Source organism: Coenobita brevimanus, chromosome 57, assembly GCF_032717465.1.
Source record: "Coenobita brevimanus isolate Jiangsu-jjx chromosome 57, ASM3271746v2, whole genome shotgun sequence".
NCBI lineage: Eukaryota > Metazoa > Arthropoda > Malacostraca > Decapoda > Coenobitidae > Coenobita > Coenobita brevimanus.
The window spans coordinates 30,551,072-30,572,783 of record NC_137010.1 but is presented as its reverse complement, the minus strand read 5'-3'; the positions used below and the strand labels follow the sequence as shown (position 1 = coordinate 30,572,783).

Sequence of the window (21,712 nt, the reverse complement as noted above, 5' to 3'; positions counted from 1 at the left end):
TGGGGGCAAACTGCGATACCATGATGATCCAGGGATAGGCTTTCCAGTGACCCCTCTTGTGCCGTTGTAGTTAATACTCTGGTTGCTGAGAATTAGAGGCTTCGTGGGGCTTTTTCCCTTGCGATTTATTATGCTTATGATACCTTAACATTGTCTTTTTTTTATTTCTTTCGTTTTAGTGTCGTCAGAATTTAAGCATCATCAGAGTTTGCATCAGGAATATGCACGTGTTATGTGTACAGTAGAATAAATGGGTAAGGAAGATGTGTTACGAAATAGCCAAAGCCACCTTGAATACGACCGTGTCTGCCTCCAAGCCCAGGGTGAGGAGACCTTTTGTCAGATGTGGTGGTGGCATATGACAACACACACTTCAGGCGATAAGTACACCTCACATCCGTCGCTCACACTGATACACCCTAACCTTGACGACATCCTAGCGTGTTCACAAGAGCATATTCCCAGGCTTTAGCACGCTCCTTAGCATCTTCAAATCGAGGACGTATTTTTGCATTTCATTCCTGCTATACCTCCCCATTATTTCATTTAATATAGTGGGTTTTGGAACTGGAGGGTTACATAGCTTTCATTAACTCCTAAATTAAATAAAACTGGTGGGAACCAGCAAGAATGATATGGGAAAAATGCGTCCTCGGATTAAAGGGACACTATCTTCAACCCCATGACGTACTTAAATTCTTGCTACATCCAGACTATTTAAATAAACTAAGGAAAAGCCTCTCGTGTTGTAGGGGTTATTGAAGACCATCTGAACCCCTGTCAAAACAACAACAACAACAACAACAATAATAATAATAATAATAATAATAATCTCGAGAAAATCGTCTGAATATGGCAGAAAAAAAGAAAAAGCAGGATTGAAGGAGCTGACCAGTCCGATGACGTGTTTATTTTCTTCAGACGACTGCATTCAGTTAGGAGATTTTTTTTTTTCTCTCTCTCTCTCTCTCTCTCGAACAAACGAACGAACGAGAGGAGTTAAACACAGCCTTAGTTAACCCCTTCACTACGAGGCGGCTCTCCCAATCTGAATAAAGCAGTCTTGTGATAAAAACAGTAAAGTAGTGAAAGACGTATTTGGACAATTTTTCGAACCGAAGGAGATGAATACAGTCCTAATTAATCCCTTCAGTAAGTTGATGTCCGATTGTAGTTTAATATTACAACTGTCAGACGATTTTATTCAGTTTGACAACACCTGGTATGCTTTTTTTTTTTTTTTTTTTTTTTTTCCCGCTAACTTGGGGCGGTATTCACGTGCAGTTAGAAAGCTTACGAACACCTCTTCCTTACCGATTTATTTCTGTATATGTTCCGTTAATGTACTAATGTGTGTTATTCGTGCAGTCTGATTCGCTATGTGAAAGATATAAGAAACAAAAAAGGGGACATTAATGGCTAGTAAGGAAAATAGTTAAGGATGACGTGTTTCGAGCGTCCTTAACCGTCATGAATGTTACGAATTATGCATAGTCACTCACAGTATGACCCTAAAAGAGGCGTCATCGCTTTGAAGAGGTTAATTACGTCACTGATCGCGCCTTTTTTTTTTTTTTTTTTTTTTTTACAGGCTTTTATTCAGCTTAGATGAGGTTGTTCGAATCAGAGAGGTTAGGCAGTCTCTGCAGTTTAAATTAACCTTGTCATAAAATCGACTGGAGGTAGCAAGAACAAAATAAACATCATCGTGCTGAAGAGTTGATGATTTTAAAGTTTCTTATTTATTTAATATTTTTTATTTATCGTGAGCTACACAGACAAAAGGATAACGAGTAGGCCTACGCCGTTTTCTTTTTCGTGCCTGCTATTTCCGGCGATTTTATTCATCTTAGCACACTTTTCAAGCTGGAGGAAAAGGATGTAGATTTCAGCACACACTTCACCACTGGAAGTTGAATACAAAGGTCTGGTAGTGGCAAGACTGAAACGGAAATACGTCTTTTAGCTACAAAGGTCGTGAAGAAGCTCTATCTATTGCCAGACGCCTCAATCCCGTTTGGGGTGGCCACAAACAAATCGCCTCCAAGTCGCCCTGTCCCCCGCCATTTCACTGCCCGGCTCCCAACTCACACCCCCCTCTCTCATATACCTCTCCACCCCATCCCTCCATCTCATCCTCGGTCTCCCCCTCCCTCTTCCACCCTCCACCTCACTCACATACACTCTCTTCGTCAGTCTTTCACTCTCCATCCTCTCCACATGGCCAAACCACCTCAGTGTGTTCCTCACAACGCTTCCTATCACATCCACATCCACACCACAACGCTCCTTTATATCCTCATTCGTCAGCCTGTCTCTCCACGTGACTCCACAGGCTCCTCTTAAATAACTCATTTCCACTGCTCTCACTCTTGACTTGTGTCCTTCCAATGAAGAAGCTCATCACACCAAAATATTAGTGATTCCGGTCTAGATTTGTGCAGCACCGAAGAGGCTGTGTTTTAGGTGGTATATCAGGCTTCGTAGCACCTTTTCCTTGGTGATTTTAATTTAGGCATTACACATTAACATTCACTTATTATTTATGTTATTTTATTATCCACTTAGCTTGCACCAGTAGCATACAAGAGGATAATGAAATGTATTGCGCAGAATAAATACCTAGGGAAGAGGTGTTACCATATATACTGTATCTTCATACCCACTTAGAAAGCGACCCAAGGATATATCCAGGAATCATATTTATGGAAGATTTTAAACCAGTTCGCTTGATAGACAAATGCCCGTAACGCTTATTATCACAGGATGTTTTGGTTTCCTATTTTATCACTTTAACTCGTTCAGTTGATGACACATTTCATGTATTATTCTTGTTGCCACCAGAGGATTTTATTCAGACTAGGGGAGCAACGCCGTGATAAAGGTTGTGTCTGACCCCTGTGGTGTCTCCTAAATGGAATGTAATCGTCTGTGGATAGCACTGCCGAACGGGAATAAACTACAAATTACGCCTCCAGTTGCTTCAAACCTTTGTATATTAACATGCATACAGGGTTTGATAATAACATTGGACAACAGGATGTGCCATAACTGCTGTGGTGATAACACAGATACTGTGTACTAGTCTAGCCTTCAACACCCTCACCTACTGTTGTCTTGGCCAGTGCTTCTGTCATTTGTACACCTGCAAATTGTGTTGGTTTTTGTGATAGGTGACATTCGTAATTTTAAGAAATCATTGAAAAGGATCAGTAATCCCAAACACTTAAAAATAATAATAATAATAATAATAATAAAATCTGGTACCGATGCTTCCATTGTACTTATGCGGCACATATTTTGGGAAGTCACGAATACTATACAAAGACTCGAAAGGCACTCACAGCTGACAGGTTGTGCAACTGAAGGCGGCGCATCCAGTGTAGTTGTAACCTTAACTTGTGCCGGTATCTCAAGTGTATTGGAGGTGGCGCCTTTAGTTGCATAGTCTAATTTCGTGCCACCTCTAGTTACACGTCTCAGCAGGGCCTATTGAAGTCACATTCCTTGTTTCGTATCCATATTTATGTGCAGTAAGCAAAATAGAGGGGTCAAAGGATACAGATAACTAGGCTATACCGTTGTCTTTAAAATCATGTGCGAGTCACCTTCTTTTCATTTCACTTCGATTATCATCAGGGGACTTTACGATGCCACCGTGAAACCAAGGGCACCAGTAGTGTTAAAAACTATCACATTTAACATTTTGGCCAATAACGGACTTCGTGCTATATTCTACCTTACGACGGACGATTTTACTTAGTCTATGAAAACACTGCAGCCAGTGTAAAAGACTTGATAGCACGTAACCCTAATGAATCAGAAAGTTGATGCAATATCCATTAAATAGCAACAAAGTTTTCAAGTGCCAATGCCTGTGGAACACCAGACATTCTTAAGGTAAAGTGGGTAACTAAAGCTAAGGTACTATGCATGTATCATATGGAGTAGCCTAGCCAGTTAATGCCGTGTAAGTTATTTAACCCTTCCGTTGACTCCTCTCTCAGTGTCTGGCAACGCTTCATATTTTAGGGGAGGAAAAATAATGCGTAAGTTACTAATACCAGCAATAATACCTGCTAAAAACTGTTTCAGGTTTAGTGTTGTGTTGTGATGTAAATGAAGATGGAAGTAAGTGAACAACAGTCTGCCATTATCAACGTTTATTGAAAAATGTGGAACTGTTTAACAAAAAAAAAAGTGTAAGTGATATGTTACGACAGAGGCCACAGTACTTCAAGTATAGACAAAATGTAAACTTTTCAGCTGCTGTAATTGTGCCGGTGGTTTAGTAACTTGCAACATATCTCATAAGTAAGTGACAAATTAAGCGATGTATCGATACTGGCGTATAATTTGATAGCAATCGAGCCATAATTGACTGATTACCAGAACTCAGATTCCTTGAGAAAATGCTGAACATTTTGACATTAGATGCCCAAGTTAAAGTTTTGTAATATGTGAGTGTTGTAAATAATATGGTAACACTTATAAAAATGGATAACTCTTGAGAACACTTTCGTGACACCACCATCAATCTCGAGTATTTACTTCAACATCCAAATTTCAAGTTGTAAACAGCCTTCAAGATGAAACTCAGCAAGGACATACAGGAGGTGCTGGAAGGTGGGTGGATAAATAAGTCTTTGTTTAGTCTAATTTATGTGCATCCTTAACGAGATGTAAGTAGGTTTAAGTGGTACTGAGATGCCAGGCTACACTTTGTTTAGTTATACGGTACTGTAATTATTCCCAGGGTTTGTAAGATCCCTGGAATTGTTAGTATAGTTTGTGGATTATATTTACATAGGCCACATCTTGTAGGGTATTGTCATGCTTTAGTCTTGGTAATATCTGAAATTGTTGTGCTTATTTTTTTTATTTTTTTTAAGACTACGGTTAGTTGTCGTCACTTAGGCTGTTATAGGTTAATTTTCGTAATTGACAAAATGTATGTAACTTTTTTTCTATTTGCGTTTTTAGTATAAGCTTAGACTTGGTGCACCAGTATTGTTCTTATTTTCAGTTCATGTAAGTCAGTGATGCAGCAGGTCACTTAGGTACTCTTCTTATTGAGTTAGGCGCTTCAGGCGGATGTAGCTAGTTCCTAAGGGTTTACAGCCTACCTGAGATGTGGTCACATATGCCACTTGGGGGAAGGCAACAGGTTACCCGGGCCTGATATGACTGGATTGAGTACCGGTAGCCTAACTGTCCCCACCTTCCGGGTGGGACAATAAAGAACGGAATGAAAAAACAAAAATGTAGATACGGAAGTTACGGTGTTTATCGTACTGGTACGGTACCATATAAGTTTAAGTTAGACTGTACAGGTTTGTCAAGTATTGTTGCAATAGAGTAAGTTAGTAAGATATCGCAAAAGTATGATCAGGTTAAGTTACCAAAATGGTAGTAATTATGTAATTTAAAAAATAGGGCTGTTATATTAAAAGAATCGAAAAATAGAACGTAGACAAGGTTGATCAACGTGTTGCCCTATCATACCTGTTTGGCTTAATTTTATGGTGTCGCGAAGCGAAGCTGGTATTGTTTTCATTGTGTGTGTGTGTGTGTGTGTGTGTGTGTGTGTGTGTGTGTGTGTGTGTGTGTGTGTGTGTGTGTGTTAGCATGATAATATTGCAACCGCTCAAGATATCACAAAATTTTACAGGTGTGTGGTAGGGAAAAAAGAAAAAAAAAAGCGATCACTAGTTCGAAATTGGTGAATGTAGGCCAAGGTCTGTCTGTTACCACGATAACTTCGCAGCCGCTCAAGATATCATCACCAAAATTTACAGGTTTGTATTAAGGGATGAAAATCGCCTACGAGTGTTGTTCTCAATTTGTTCGTGTGTCTGTCAGCACTATAAATTCGCAGTCGCTTAAGGTTTTATCACATATTATTACAGGTGTGTAGTAGGGATGAAAATCTCCTTTGATTTCGAAATTGGTGAAAGTAGGTCAAGGTCTGTGTGTCTGTTACCAGGATGACTTTGCAACCGCTCAAGATATCAAGATTTTACAGGTGTGTAGTCTATCTATATACCTAGGCTGCTTCCCCAAGGAAAGGGAGGTAGCCAAGACAGGACGACACTCTCCCCATTTACTCATCCATTCAAACACATTCATTCGCCTCTTAGCCCCAAAGGGGAGAACGGACAGATCCTCACCGCACCACACCGCACAAGGGTCAACTGCGCAGTGCAATCAGTGACATCTGCAGCAGGGCCCGACAGCAGAACTGGTTTACCCCTGCCACATCATAACGGACCCATCCCCTTACCCGCACCTGACCTGACTAGCTGATCAGACCAAATGCGGGAGAATATCCCCTCAGGGCTGCGTCATCACTTTCATTCACAATTTCTCTCCATTTCTGTCACGCACAGCCACTCTTCCTTGCTCAACAGACATCCCTCTCGCATCCAGCGCTCTCTTTACACTGTCCATCCATCCTATTCGTGGTCTTCCTCTCAGCCTTACACCTCTCACATCAAATCGAGTTATCTTTTTCACCAATCGCTCTTTATCCAATCTCTCCATATGCCCAAACCATCGCAACACCCTCTGGTCAACTCTACCAGCCATCTCCCGAACAACTTCAGTTCTCCTTCGCACTTCATCATTTCGCACTCGATCCATACGCGGGGGGAGGCGGTGGCTCAACCGGTAGAGAGGTGGCGTGCGGTCCTAACGGGCCCAGGTTCAAATCCCGGCTGGGGCAGGGAACAGTTTAAGGATTTGAATTTCAATAAATCAGGCTTTACTGATCTACCAGAAGACCCGCCGACATGTCGTAAAAATACCCCCGCTAATACCAATGCACCAGTCCTGTATGAGACAGCCCCAGCATGTATTCAATATGGACGGTGGGTGTTAGCGCCGAAGTGGTGACATGTAGAGGTGTATGGTATGTAGGAGGACTGGTGGGCCTTGATAGCAGGCTGTGAGGCCTATCCCCAGAGTCGGACACATAAAAAAAAAAAAAAAACTCCACACATACTCCTCAGACACCTCATCTCCATTACATTCAAGCTTTTCCTCTCTGCTACACCCATATTCCATGTTTCAGCCCCATATAACGCAGTCGGTACCACAACACCCTCATACAGCCTTCTCTTTACATCCATTCTAAGCGAACGACATCTAAACACTTTTTTCATTCCCCCCAGCACCTTTCCTACTTCATTTATTCTAAACTTCACTTCTGCATCTATTCTTCCATCCACAGCAACATGTGACCCTAGATATTTAAAACACTCTACCTCCTCAAGCAACTCGCCATTCAAAACTATATTAATCCCCCTACCATCTACCAACCTCGTACACTTGATCACGTTACTCTTATTCTCATTTACTTTCAATTTCCTCCTTTCACACACCCTTCCAAACTCCTCTACCAACTGTCTCAATCTCTCCTCTGAATCAGCCACCAGTGCAGTATCATCTGCAAACAGCAGCTGCTTCAGATTCCACTCTCCACCATCAACATTCACCAGACTCAGACCTCCACCTAAAAATCTTGCATTCACCTCCCTTACAACACCATCCATGTAGTAGGGATGAAAATCTACGAGTTCGAAATTGGTGAAAGTAGGTCAAGGTCAAGGTCATATCCCGAGCCGCGCTACATATGTATCGGCTCGCGGCTAGTGTGATTTTCCCTTTGGGGGGCCTCTGGTTGGTTACTGTGACTGTTTGCACTGCTTATATCTCTTACTGTTTGTCTACGAAGACTTACACTTCAGAAAATTGCTAATGGCTGAACCGTTACTCTTCTGTAACGGTCACGCTCGTCAGTTTCTTATTATAGGCTAGCTTTGGTAATGGTTGTGCTGGAGGATTTTGTCTTTGTGTGTGTGTGTGTGTGTGTGTGTGTGTGTGTGTGTGTGTGTGTGTGTATGTACGTGTTACTTTTATGCGTATAAGACCACCGGGTATATGTGTACGGTAGGATGTACATTGTATACAGCGTGAATGAAAATAAATAATTGGATAATGGATGATGGCTATATGGATGACGATACAAAGTTTTTGACCGAGTGTTCCTGACAGTTTAAACAACTGTAGACGAAGTTCAGCAGAGTATGCTCTTCATGATTATAGATTATATTTTCTTTCATAAATTGTAGTTATTAGGCCATATATTGCGTGTCGCCCTTGATAGAAGCTGGAATGCCGTAGGGATGTAGTCATTATTAGCTTAAGTGACATTAGCAGACTGAGATCAGTGAGCAAGGACAGGAAGTAGGAAGTAACGAACTGAAAGCTAAATGCAGACCTCAAATTAAGCCTGCTTTCCTGGTCCAGGCCGTACATGGAATATCACGTCCTTGGGTTTTGCTACTGCTCGGCGCGGCCATCTTGCGATGTCACGGGGGGTTTTCATATGACATCTTCAGTGTGACTCACACAGCTGAATTATAATCGTCTGAAGTTAGGCTAGTGGGAACAGAATAACAGATTTACATCGATATGAAAGGGTTAATTGTAGCAACATTTACTCACTCTCAGGAGACTAGAATTGTCTGGCTCTAGCGGCAAAAGAATACCTGAGTTGTCCCTATCAGGAGGGCGTTAACTAAACTTTGACTCAACCGTAGGAATGTGAAATATCTTAACGAGAAGTCGTATTTTTCAAGTTATTATTCACTCAAGCCCCATCGAGAAGTGTTTGGTAGCCGAGTTAGATAAAAGTGTAATCAAACGATCTTATAAATTATGCAAGTTGATTGTGGAAAGATTACGTAAAAAGACAAATACGATCCAGTGGTAAGTTCAGGAAAATTTACAAATAGCCTATATCAGCTTTTCCAGTCCTGTTACATTTGTTATTTTACTCTGGGCATCTGGACACGATTTTATTCAGCTTAGGCGAGTCCTCTTGTATTGAAGGGTCATTGAAGGTTAGTTATAATTTACTAGCCTTAACTAGTCTAATGTCAAATCTCCCTCCTCTGGAAAATATCATCTGGTGGTAGAAAAAAGAAAATAGTCCGCAACATGAAAAGGTTAATTTAAAAGCGTAATCACTGGATCTTATATGTAACTTAAGATCGAAAAAATTTATGAATATGACTTCAGGCCCTCCAAGTGCACAGGAATTTCTTTGAGGAATTGTAGCGTACGGTAAATACAGGTTACTGGCATTTTCTCATGGTACAGGTTATTCTCCCAAGGATTAGCTCTCTCTCTCTCTCTCTCTCTCTCTCTCTCTCTCTCTCTTTCTCAGTGCACAGGTACATACTGTATTGTAGAAACCAGCGTAACCAGAAGTGATATCACGAGTAAAACCTTCTGAAAGATCTAGGCTACTGGTATTTTTTCTCGCGGTGCAAGTTCTCTCTCTCTCTCTCTCTCTCTCTCTCTCTCTCTCTCACTTTATGTAGGTGGAGATTATCGTCCTTTTCCATCTTATTCCCTGTAGCTCTGTGGCAGAAGAAGACGCTAGGGCTTGACAACCTTCCCAGAGCACTTCTTCATGACTAGCACCATGAAGATATAAGAATTTTATGCCAAGTTAAAGTGAACAGAGTATAGATGAACAAAGGTACATCTCGGTGTAACATGAGTCGTTAAGTAAACAAGGGAGGTAATAGATTTATGTGTCTTCATTACTGGGAGTGGGGAGGCAGGGAGGAAGGAAGGGGAGTCAAGAAGGGGGAGGGCGAGGAGGAGAGGGAAGAACGGGACGGTAAAGGAGAGACAGAAAGAAGAAAAAAGGGGTTGAAAGGAGAGACGGGGGAAGCGAGACAGAGAATGGGAGGAAGCAGGGGGGGAGGAGGAGAAAGGGGGAAGGAGGGAGGAAGAGTATTGTAGGATGATAAGTGGAGAGAGAGAGAGAGAGGGTGCCAGGACGGGAAGAAGGAAGAAGAGAAGTGCGAGGGGTTAGGAGAGGAAAATAAGTTGAGCAGAAAAAGAGGAAAAAGGGAGAGACAGGAAAGGAGAAAGGAAGGAAGAAAAGGGAGGGAAAGGGTGGGAGGTAAGGAGGGAATGACGATTGAGGGATGGAAGAAGGAAGAGGGGATAGGAAAGGGGAAAGAAAGGCGAAGAGACAGGAAAGAAGTGAGTTAAGGAGAAGGCAGGAAGGGAGGGAGAGAGATGGAAGATGGAGAGAAGAAAGAAGAGACGGAAGGGGAGGGAAGGGGTGCGTGATGTTATGAATGCTAGTTGTTGGGGAGAGCGGGAGGGGGAGAGAGAATTATTAGGGGGGAGGGGGGGAGGAGAGAGGAGGGGGGGAAGAAAGGTGGAAGAAGACGAAGGAAGGAAGGGAAGATAAAAAAGGGAGGGAAAGTAAAGGCAAGGGAAGAAGAAATTTGGAGAAAGGAGGGAGAGGAGTTGAGTAGTTGAGAGAAAAGGAAAAAAAGTGAAGAGAGGAAGAGAGTGGGAGGGAAGGATGGAGAGAGGAAATGGAGGAATGAGTAAGTGTGGGAGAGATGGAAAAAGAGACAGATGCTGAGAAAAGAAGAGAGAGGAGAGGCTACGGAAGCGGGAGGGGAGTTTAGGAGGTGAATTTTAATGGAGGGAGAATGACGGAGGAAGGGTGGAGGTAACTGAGCTGGAGAGAGAGAGAGAGAGAGAGACTGGTGAATGAAAAAATTAGGGTGAGTTAGGTTCGTATGCTTTAACCTGAAAACGAGGAAGTAGGATGCAGACTACGAAATTTTTTACAATGATTTTTAAAGTGCTTGACATTGCTGGAGCGTGTTTGGCTCCGCTGTGATTGTTTACTGCATCCTGTAATAACTAACCATGCGTAATAACCGCAGGCTTTCCATAAATAACCGAAAAAAAAAAATTGAGTTTTACACTACACTTTGCGATTTAAGGTTTAAGCATGCGACCTTCAGAGAAAGAGAGAGAGAGAGAGAGAGAGAAGGGGGGAGTAGTGCGTGAGGGGGTGATGTAATCTGAGTAGTGAACCAATGTGAAGGTTGAAGTGCGCATCACTCCCATCCGGTAATAGTTTAGATTCACCCCCACCACCACACCACGCACCTGTATTTCTCTCTCTCTCTCTCTCTCTCTCTCTCTCTCTCTCGTGTGTGTGTGTGCGACTAAGATAGAAGATTGTGTATATCTCCCATGAGCCTTTTATGTAAGAGATGCCATGACAAACGAATATCCCGTTTTACATACCGGTACTGGAGGTCGTTGACAGTCTAAACGATCACTTAGTCCCGAGTTCATAGGTTGTGCGTACCATAGTTAAATCTATGGTAGGGTAATGAGACCTGCGTGTCCACGTCAAGAGGTAGCCATGTCATTAACAGTTTAGAAAAGTATGGTATGTATTTTAATAATCTGAAGTGATGCATCATCGCGGCAAAGATAGTGAATTGAGGGTTGCGTTGGAGTGAAATGAGGAGTTAACAAGAAGAAATATTAATGTTTAACTTCCTGTCACACACACACACACACACACACACACACACACACACACACACACACACACACACACAGACGGCAATCGCGCGCACGCTAGGTTAGGCTCGTACTCCACACAGGGAGAATAAAGCTTTGTGTATTTAGACGAGGTTAAATAAAACACATCGCTGGCCTACGATAATACTTTTAACCCACCTCACCTCACGAACGTTGCTAAGACAAGAAAATAGGCTAGACACAGTCACGTCCAATGTAGTAACAAAAAGGCAGATGAAGATTTTGAGTTTTAAGTCAGAATGTGTACCTCACGTATACAGTAGACTTATAGCCTACTTCCAGGGAGAAAGATTCACCTACGCTGTTATTCAACCGCGTTTGTTACACACTTTGTCCATGTCGGTCGCTTTCCTCCATGGGGCATTACATCAAAGAATCATCTGAACAGAGAACATGCCAGCCCTTTCTCAGCTTGAGAATATCATCCAATAAAGGAAAGTGAGAAGTGTGAGTTATCAGTCGAACTTTTGTCCCCGACTGGACTGATTAGTTAGCTGTACCCATAGTAGTGCCGCAGGGATGTGTTCCTAATCACTGCATTTTACTAATGGAAGTGCCAGTTTTATTCATTTAGTACCTGTGTAGATGATAGGATTAATATTCGTTGGTTGCTTGGACTGACATGGCGAACACCTACCATGTTAAATACAAACACTCTCGGTCATCTCACTCGACGCCACATTGCCGCCATGTTGCCCCTCCCAGACGCTCAGTATCCCACCCGTAAAATGGGCGACTCGAAGCCAAGTTACCATTGCGATAAAAACGCCACTAAAAACGCTGGAATGGGAACATGAGTAGAGGGAGTCCCGTAGCAGCCATGTTGGAAAAAAGTGAGGATCTTGACGCGAGATGTGAGACTGTAGTGATAGTTTCTGGTCAGCTCTGCCATTTTGAATACAGCGGCACACGGATCACGCTGAACTGGCCTGTATTTTTAGATATTTACAAGATGCTGAGGGCAGCTGGAAAGCGAACCAAGCCATGTTGTACGGTACATTACAGCATTAAAAGTGTCATAGTCATTTTCTCTCAACTCAGTAAACTGAATGTGTTGAAACAAAATGTCGGACTTGGCCTCATATATCCTGCCAGCTCACAGTGATGCCATCTTTGTGGTCAGTTTATTATGAGGAAAGTTTGGTTTGAAAGTTGAGCCTCTCTCTCTCTCTCTCTCTCTCTCTCTCTCTCTCTCTCTCTCTCTCTCTCTCTCTCTCAGCTCTGAAACATTCTCGTCTGATAAATTAGTATCTTGTAGCTTCCACTTAAAGACTTCCTCTGTACTTATTGTCTGATGTAATATTTTAAATGTTTATTATTATCATTATTATTATTATTATTATTATTATTATTATTATTATTATTATCACCGGTATTATTATTATTATTATTATTATTAGTAGTAGTAGTAGTACAGTAATAGTTGTAGAAGTAGTATAGTAGTAGCAGCAGTAGTAGTAATAGTAGTAGTGGTAGTCGAAGCTGAAGTAGTATTTGAACCCTTTCAACTCGAGGACGTAGTGTTTAATCTCTTCTGTATGCAGACGGTTTATTTTAAGCTATGAAACTTTTTCACCGGTGGAGACAGCGATTACCTTCACTCAGTTATGTAATTTCAGAAGGTTTTCCCTAACTGAAAGAAAATAATGTGGGTGTGTAAGAGAATAAATAAAAAAGAAATAGAGCAAAGAGTAGGGTTTACGATTGGAGGGAGGGAGGAGAGACCAACAACGGACGTACGCACAAAGGACAGTCACGCATCCAGAACATCAACAGAAGTGCGGCCACGAAGCGCAATCCGGATTTTCAAGAACGTGGATGGCAGATTATTTTGTTTATATTATTTGATACCTAGCGTTTACCTTGGCTCACACAAATAAACACCAGTATTCCTTTGCGGGATTTATTAACTGTATTAGGAAATTGGGCAGCCTTCTTTTTGCAATATTTAACTGTTTACGTTATTCGATCAGTATAGCACTTACCTCGGCACAGATAAATATACAATACCGGTACCGTTCTTTTGTGAGGTTCATATATTAAGGACTCAGCCTTCTTTTGAAAATCATTGCAACTGTTTTGTGCAGTGAGAACTGTGATATGGATTGGAGGACGAGAGACTATATTGTGCCCACTTTAACTTGGCCCAAAATTGCAGTCTTTCCATCTTGAATGCTGACCGGTATCAAGAGATTAACACTGGAATGTAGTGCCAACCATACAGAAGTGCTGTGAAATAGTGCCAAGGCAAGTACTGTCTTATTATGCCATTGAACTAGTTACGTGGTATGTGTTACGAGGGTGAACATTTCAGTCATGCTAAGGTGGACAAATTAGAGCGATGACAGAGGTACTTTACAGTGTTGTTGCAGCCCCCAGGGATGATATCGGGAATTGGATGGAGAGAGAGAGACAGACAGACAGACAGGCAGACAAAATTCTTGCCCACGCGCGTTTGTGTGTATTATAATGATTTACTATTATACTGTACCGGTATCATTTTTTTTTTTTTTTTACATACCGGTACACAAAGGTCCGATATGTCAGATACCGTAGGAATAGTTTTTCTCCCGACAGTAACAAGTTTTTAGTAAAACTGGGCAACATAGGCAACAGTTTGGCTCGCCAACAACGACAACTTGTTATTGAAGCTTATTTTTTACCTGCCAATTATATTATTCTTGTGAGGTGGTAAGCTAATCAGAGCCGTATTCAACCCCTTCATTTCGGAAAGGTTTTTCTAACCTGAACATGATACTGTAGTCTGAAGATATCAAGAATAAACTAAGCTTTGTGTCGTTGCAGTGAAGCGGTTAAACTCATGGGCCAGAAGGTACCGCTATTGTCTCTCATCCTTGTTGCTGTAGTACAGTGGCAACCTAGAGGCTTTTTCGTTTTCCTTGCTGCCGCCATAAGATTTAATTCACATTTCTTTGTGTGACATCTTTAATTTAGTATAGCCAGACGACTTTGTTCGTGTTAAAGTATACCGTGGTGAATGGGTGAAGGACTGAGTGTGTATGCAATGTGTCCTGGAACATAGGATGACAAAATCTGGCCCCGGACTGCATACTTTGTTTGTAGTCCCATATCTCGAAGGGAACTTTCCTTGAATGAGTTATTGGAAGATATGAGGTGTTGTACAGGACACTGTTGATGGTGCTGTTCATGTCTTTGGATCTTGCCCACCTCACTCATTATATACCAGTCATTCGTTCATTTGTACTAACTTTGTCACAACAGTAAAGCTCTTGAGCGAAGTTAAATCGGCTTGCGTTATCTAGACTGGAGCTAAAAAAACAAAAGTATATCGCCAAAAAGCAATTAATAGAAATTATTTCCACTGGTATTATTGGTCCTTCCTAAACTATGTAGGCTTAAGCCAGAAAATATAAAAGACGTCTTGCTAAAGAACAGGACAATGCAGGTTATTTTTATCCTCTCCTCAAGTTGCGTCAAATCGCTTGGAAGTAGCAGAAAAAAATAAAAGATCTCTTGACAGTAATAAGATTCGCACCTCCATTACTTATTCGAGTTATCTAAATATGATTTTATTTAGATTAGGAGTTAATTTTTGTAGCTACTGAATCCCTGCAGTTTGAAAAAATATCTCCTAAGATTACTTCATTTGCCTGTTGGTAGCAGAAGTTAAACATGAGGCCTCCTGTACAAAAAGGGGTTCGTAATACCATAAAACGTGAGTCATGCAGTTCCTTTGACAGGGTACGACAACAATAGCCTACCCTTGTGTAATTGACCTTGGTTTAACTCTTACTGGCGCAGTGTTATTTTCACCAGTGGCTGGAAAAGTCACTTGAACTCACCCGTCGTTTATAGGCAGTTAACACTGGCTGATTTATTACGGTATACTCTTACCAGCGCCATTCAACACTGGATAGATACGGTATCGCGTTGAGAGAAGGTTGGAAACGCTTTCCATTAACCCTTTCTCTGCCATGACGTCTTTTTTTTTTTTTTTTTTTTTGATCTAGCTCTTTTCAGTATCAGACAAATTTATTCCGCGTGGAGGAGAGCTGCCCTACTGAAGGAGATAGAGCCAGTTATGGAATGAAATATTGGTAAATATTTATTTATTCTGTATGAATGAATTAGAGTATTCAACTTACTGTACACATTCTCTCTCTCTCTCTCTCTCTCTCTCTCTCTCTCTCTCTCTCTCTCTCTCTCAGTACGGCATCATTTGTTGAGGTCTGTCAGCTGTCTCTAAGAATCCATCCCCCACCCCACCCAGCACAAAATACCAGAAAATATTTTGAGTGGTGGACCTTGAACTAAGCAGCAAACAGCGTCACCAGCGCTGTTCACCGTGCACCCTGGCATTCACCACCACCCAGTACTTACCCCACCAACACACCCACTCGCCCCTTACACTTTCATTTGCCTTGTGCGGTGGACGATGGCACGGTAAGTATGGTACAAACACTCACCATCCCTAATATTATTACAAGGCAGCAAAAATGACACTTCCTCTTGTATACCCTCCTGGCAACAGTAATGTTACCAGGGCCGTATGTGGCACCATTTTTTTTCTCGCTGTTATTGAGTTTATCACTTAACCTTGTATTATTATTATTATTATTAAAAATAATTTGTTGTTATTGTGGTTGTTGTTGTTGCTTGCACTGTTAACGATATTTTTATTTTTGTTATTATATTATTACTCATTATTATTATTATTATTAATATTAGTAGTAGTAGTAGTAGTAGTAGCAGTAATAGTGGTATAATTGTTGCTATTATCAGTATTTTCTGTCTAGTGGTACGGTACATAACACCGTAGTTTCAGGAAAATTTATCAAGGTTGGTCAGTGTTCGCTAACTCACTCACGACATTTAATATAACTAATTAATTATAGGAAGCTGGAGCACAATTAGACGTGTGGCGGCAATATTGAGGAAACTAGAAATAAGATATGTAACGATAATGATAACGATGATGATAGTGATGCCAAATATACGGTATATGTGGCTGTAGAAGAGTTATTGTTGATTTCATCGTGTTGGCCATCTGCTTAGCCTAAGTAGATATATATATATGTAATTAATTAGTGTTGTAGGGTTAATGGTGATGATGATGATGATAACAACATCACTCCTACTTACATACACACACACACACACACACACACACACACACACACACACACACACACACACACACACACACACACACACACACACACAATGTACAATGCGCAGTTAAACAGATTAAAACGTAGCCCTACTTAACATAAACGTCCTTTGAGAGAGAGAGAGAGAGAGAGAGAGAATATCATATATGGGGGTACCTATGGGAGGTGCCTAGTAACTCTCTCTCTCTCTCTCTCTCTCTCTCTCCACACACACACACACACACACACACACACACACACACACACACACACACACACACACAGTTTTAACCTTGAAATAACAGTTGTTCTGGATTCTGTCTCATGTCGGATTGAATTGTCGAGACAAAGTTTAACACACACACACACACACACACACACACACACACACACACACACACACACACACACACACACACACACACACACACACACACACACACACACACACACACATGCACAGTATATATTCTGTTGTGCTTTGCCTGATGGCCACTAACCTTTCAAAGCAGTCCCAGAGCACATGACGGATGGCTGGCGTGTGGGGCAGAGGTACACCCCATCCCTGTACAGTGGGGCGGTGGTGGTGGGGGCTCTGCGAAGTTTTTTGTAGGTGACAGAAGGTCCCTCTCAGATTCCCTGTCGACTTCAGCTGTCTTGTGTTTCACCTTCTTTGCCTTGTACACTTGTCTTACCCTCCTCCTAACCACCCTATGAAATTACTTTAGAGTCTCATGCTGCGAGTAAATATTCGAACTGTAGTTGAGGTGTGCTTTTCCAGGAAGGTCCAAGTTAGGTTTCGTTGGGTTAGGTTAGTCTGTTAGTGTTAAGTTACACTAGATTAGTTATATACCGGGAAATTAGAAAGAGCATTTTCGGAAGAGCAAAGTTAGCACATGGTGCCGCAATGGCTGAAGACCTTGTCACCCTGAGGTTTAAATCAGACATATTCTGACGCAGATTGTCCGATTGTATAGGTTGCTGTAAACTTAGATTGAAGAAATCCCCGTTTCAGTGGGCCACGTTCTGAACATTGTGTTTCTCAGTGCTAGATAAGGTAGATGACACGGAGGAACTGAATGTCTGTCATGGCCTGGTGTTCTGCTGCCGACATTTACCGTTGTATCCCGGCTTATTTATTAGGATACTTTTACATCAGAAAATGTTAGATTCCTACCTCAACGTAAGATCATACAGAAGGGAAATATGCGTCTGTAACACCAACAGTATCCACGTATAGGAGTGGCCAGGGTTGGCCCCTCAAACCACTATATTCCTGTACCGATACTGGAATAACAGAGGTGCAAGTACCGCCATAGAAAAATCGCCTTCCTTACTCTGGGTACAGTCTTGTGTTGTGGAAGCACACACACACACACACACACACACACACACACACACACACACACACACACACACACACACACACACACACACACACACACACACACACACACACACACACACACACACAGGCTGCCCTACATACATACCGTGTACAAGTATATACCGCACCTACAGTACATACATAGCCTACATACGTACACATACATACGTACACCACTTACATGCGCATGCATATTAACAGGCCACATATAACTAACTACACTAACACACACACAGGCTGTACTCTACATGCAAACCTGTTCGCACATGTACCGCTACATGCATACACTTAGAATACATATCAGTACTGTGCTTCTCTCTCTCTCTCTCTCTCTCTCTCTCTCTCTCTCTCTCTCTTTATATACATTAGATAGATAACCGATATATATTAACGATTTTGACAATAATTCGTGTTATCCCGAAATTTATGTAAAATGTAACAGTACCTGCTGGACAAATCAGAGCATGGAGAAAGAGAAAGAGAGAGAGGGGGGGGGGAATGTGAACTCGTTTATCCAGAGTCACAAGGTCAGCTGGCTCACCTTATTACCAGCCTCACCAGCACCCCTGTCACCCCTCCTTCACCCCCTCACCGCCACCTCTCACCCATCATGCACCGGTACACTCTCTCTCACTCTCTCTCTCTCTCTCTCTCTCTCTCTCTCTCTCTCTCTCTCTCTCTCTCTCTCTCTCTCTCTCTCTCTCATGTTATTCAGCAGGGTAATAACACAGGAACAATAATGGTACCGATAACTATAAATACTGAAGGACCCATGAAAAGCTATACGGAAATGAAAACCAAGGCAGAGGATGAAGATAAGGTAGTTTGTTGGGTTATGGTTTGTCCTGATTTTGGTGTGATGTTAATTTAGCTCCTGTACGACCACTAAATAAGCTGCTGCTGGTTGGTGTAATGATACCGTGTTTAGTGGTGTATGTTCAGGGTATGTTTGTGTGGTCCATTGTACGGTAAGTCTCTCGTAACACCTCTCCTGTAGCGAATTTTTCTGGGTATTGCACCTTAGTAAACTCTTGTGTGCTGTTAAGGCAAACTGTGTCGATATTGTAACAAATGAATAACATATAAGAGAATGTTAAGGAATTATATGCATAGTAAATCACCAAGGAAGAGGTGTTGCGAAATCGTCTGTGCCAGCTAGAATACAGCCGTCTACAGGCTTATCAAGTTCCTGCATTGTGAGAGGTCTTCCCTGAGGTACTAAAGTCTGATAATAACGGAAAAATAACCTTGTTCCACTGAAGAGTTCTAATTGTCAGTCTGTTTTCTCCTGAGGGAACTGGGCCACTCCCACAAATTCAGTACTGAGTTGTACATGCAAATATATCTATCTTTCTATCTATCTATCTGTCTATCTATCTATCTATCTATCTATCTATATATATATATATATATATTCTCCTTGATTACTCGTCATATCGACCCTGCAGCCTGATTACACCCGCCTGAAAGATGTTAGGTGTTAGGGACGTTCCTCAGGTTATAACAAACACGTTGTAGTTCATCACCCTTTTTCACTAGGACAGGTCTGCCCTAACCTGGATATAATCCTTTGCTCGGTGGCCACTGTATACACAAGGCGCCATCGTACTCAATGGGCTAACCTCTCCAAAACACTTTCTCCTTTTGTGTGTGTGTGTGTGTGTGTGTGTGTGTGTGAGAGAGACAGACAGACAGACAGACAGACAGACAGACAGAAACAAGCACGCGTAACAACTTCCTTCCGTTTATTAACTGGTATTAAAGAGGGAGGTGCAGGAGAGGGTCGCCTTCACGCAGTGGCACAGGTATATTCCCCAACTCCCTTCTTATCCCTGAAAAGAAGAATGGTGAGTTGTTACATAAGGGGATAACTTACTGAAAGCCTGCATTCATGTACAGATGAGCCTGGACCACATCAGCAGCAACAACAACAACGAGAGAGAGACAGACAGACAGAGAGGGAGAGGGGGGTATATTCTAATCTCACCCCTCCTTCCCTCGTCTTCCAGTCGGTGACTCATCTAGACTCTTTAAATGGTGACTCATTCCATCTCACTCAGTAAACGCCTCTCTCTCTCTCTCTCTCTCTCTCTCTCTCTCTCTCTCTCTCTCTCTCTCTCTCTCTCTCAAGAGTAAATCACCATAGATAAATAAAAATGGATTACATACACGAGTAAAATAAGATGTACAAGTTCTATACAAAACACAAAGGTTAAGGTTATGAAGTACTCAAGATCCTATAAGGGCCTTGAAAGTACACCCACCACTTCAGTACGAGTGGCCCCTCTTAACCCCTTGTGCCCGAGGTCGTCTGTGTAAATTTATTCATGCTATATCCACACTGGTTCACCCATCTTTAGAGAGACTTTTCTGATTGGAAGTATACCATCATATAAAGCATTCAGTACCGTGCTTTAGTGTTTACAAAGATTTAATTAATAGTTTGTTCATCGTCTACAGTATTAGGAAAAATAAAGAAGTCATTGAAGTTGAAGGGGTTAAACTCGTCTAGGGGTAGCAAGAATTTAAGACATCGATTTGATGGGATTAATAACATGTGGCATCAGAGTTTGTCAGTAAAATCGCCACTGTGTAATTCTTTAGTGAGAGGAAAGGTATGGGTCTGGAGATCTTTTTGTCAAGGCCACATTTCACAGGTTGCGACGTTAGGCAGTAGTGGCAGATGGACAGATGAAGATAAGATGATGTAAACAATGAAACACACATACTCGTAGTACTGTGTTTCCTGTGGTACTATAGCACAGGAAGGACAAGAAAAAACAAAAGTATCTGCCGCATTTTGTAATGTACTTTATACTCTCTCTGCCCTATATTTCATTAGTTATCAACAGCTGGCTTAGTGTGAGTTTGTGATATCCTGACCTTATATAGACAAAGGTCGCCTGCTGTTCCCCTCCATCTACACTTTTAAGGCATGTCAGTCACTTTCCTCCATAAGACATTATGTCAGGGAATTACCTGTGAGCAGAGAAATATACCACGCCTCTCTCATCTTAGGAATATTAGCCATCAGAGGCAACTGAGAAGCAAAAGAGATGAAATATTAGAGAACAATTGCACATTACATAAATCTACAGAAGTGACTCATAAGGGAAGTTGTCCTCAACTGTACTTAGAATGAATCTAGCTACACCGGATATACGAGTTAATGTAATCGATGCAATTATGTTAATTTTGTACGTCATTATAATCCAGGCTGTGTGATTACCATGCATTATTTACGGTTTGCCTTAGCTGTATGTCTTAATGTTATGCAGTAGGAGACAGCGCCACACCACACACTGCCCCGCCACATTGCCACACCGCGCGCATCACACCTCACACTGCCTCACCACACTGCCACACCACACGCTTCACACCTCACACTACCACACCACACCCTTCACACCTCACGCTACCACACCACACACTCCCATACCACACACAGGTACATCATATATTGCCACACCTCACACTGCCACACCTTACATGGCCACGCCACACAAGTCACATCTCATACTGACACATATCACAATGAAACACCACATTGCTACACCATTGACTGCCGCATCTCACACTACCACACCAAACACCGCCAAGCAGCACAGCGCCCCACATCACACTACCGCACCACATACTGCAACACCTCACACCACACACTACCACACCTCACACTGACACATCTCACGCTGACACATCTCACGCTGACACACTTCACAAGTCCACACCACACACTGCCAAACCTCAC

General features: G+C 42.0%; 1 protein-coding gene across 1 annotated transcript in view; it reads left to right on the top strand.

Moving 5' to 3' along the window:
* Positions 1-4,487: 4,487 nt before the first annotated feature.
* The window catches only part of LOC145401952 (uncharacterized), a 132,522-nt gene continuing 115,297 nt past the window's right edge, over positions 4,488-21,712 (top strand). The window contains exon 1 of the mRNA XM_080274057.1: positions 4,488-4,626. Within this exon, the coding sequence (XP_080130183.1) occupies positions 4,590-4,626 (37 nt within the window). The 5' untranslated portion in view covers positions 4,488-4,589. The remainder of the gene's footprint in view (positions 4,627-21,712) is intronic.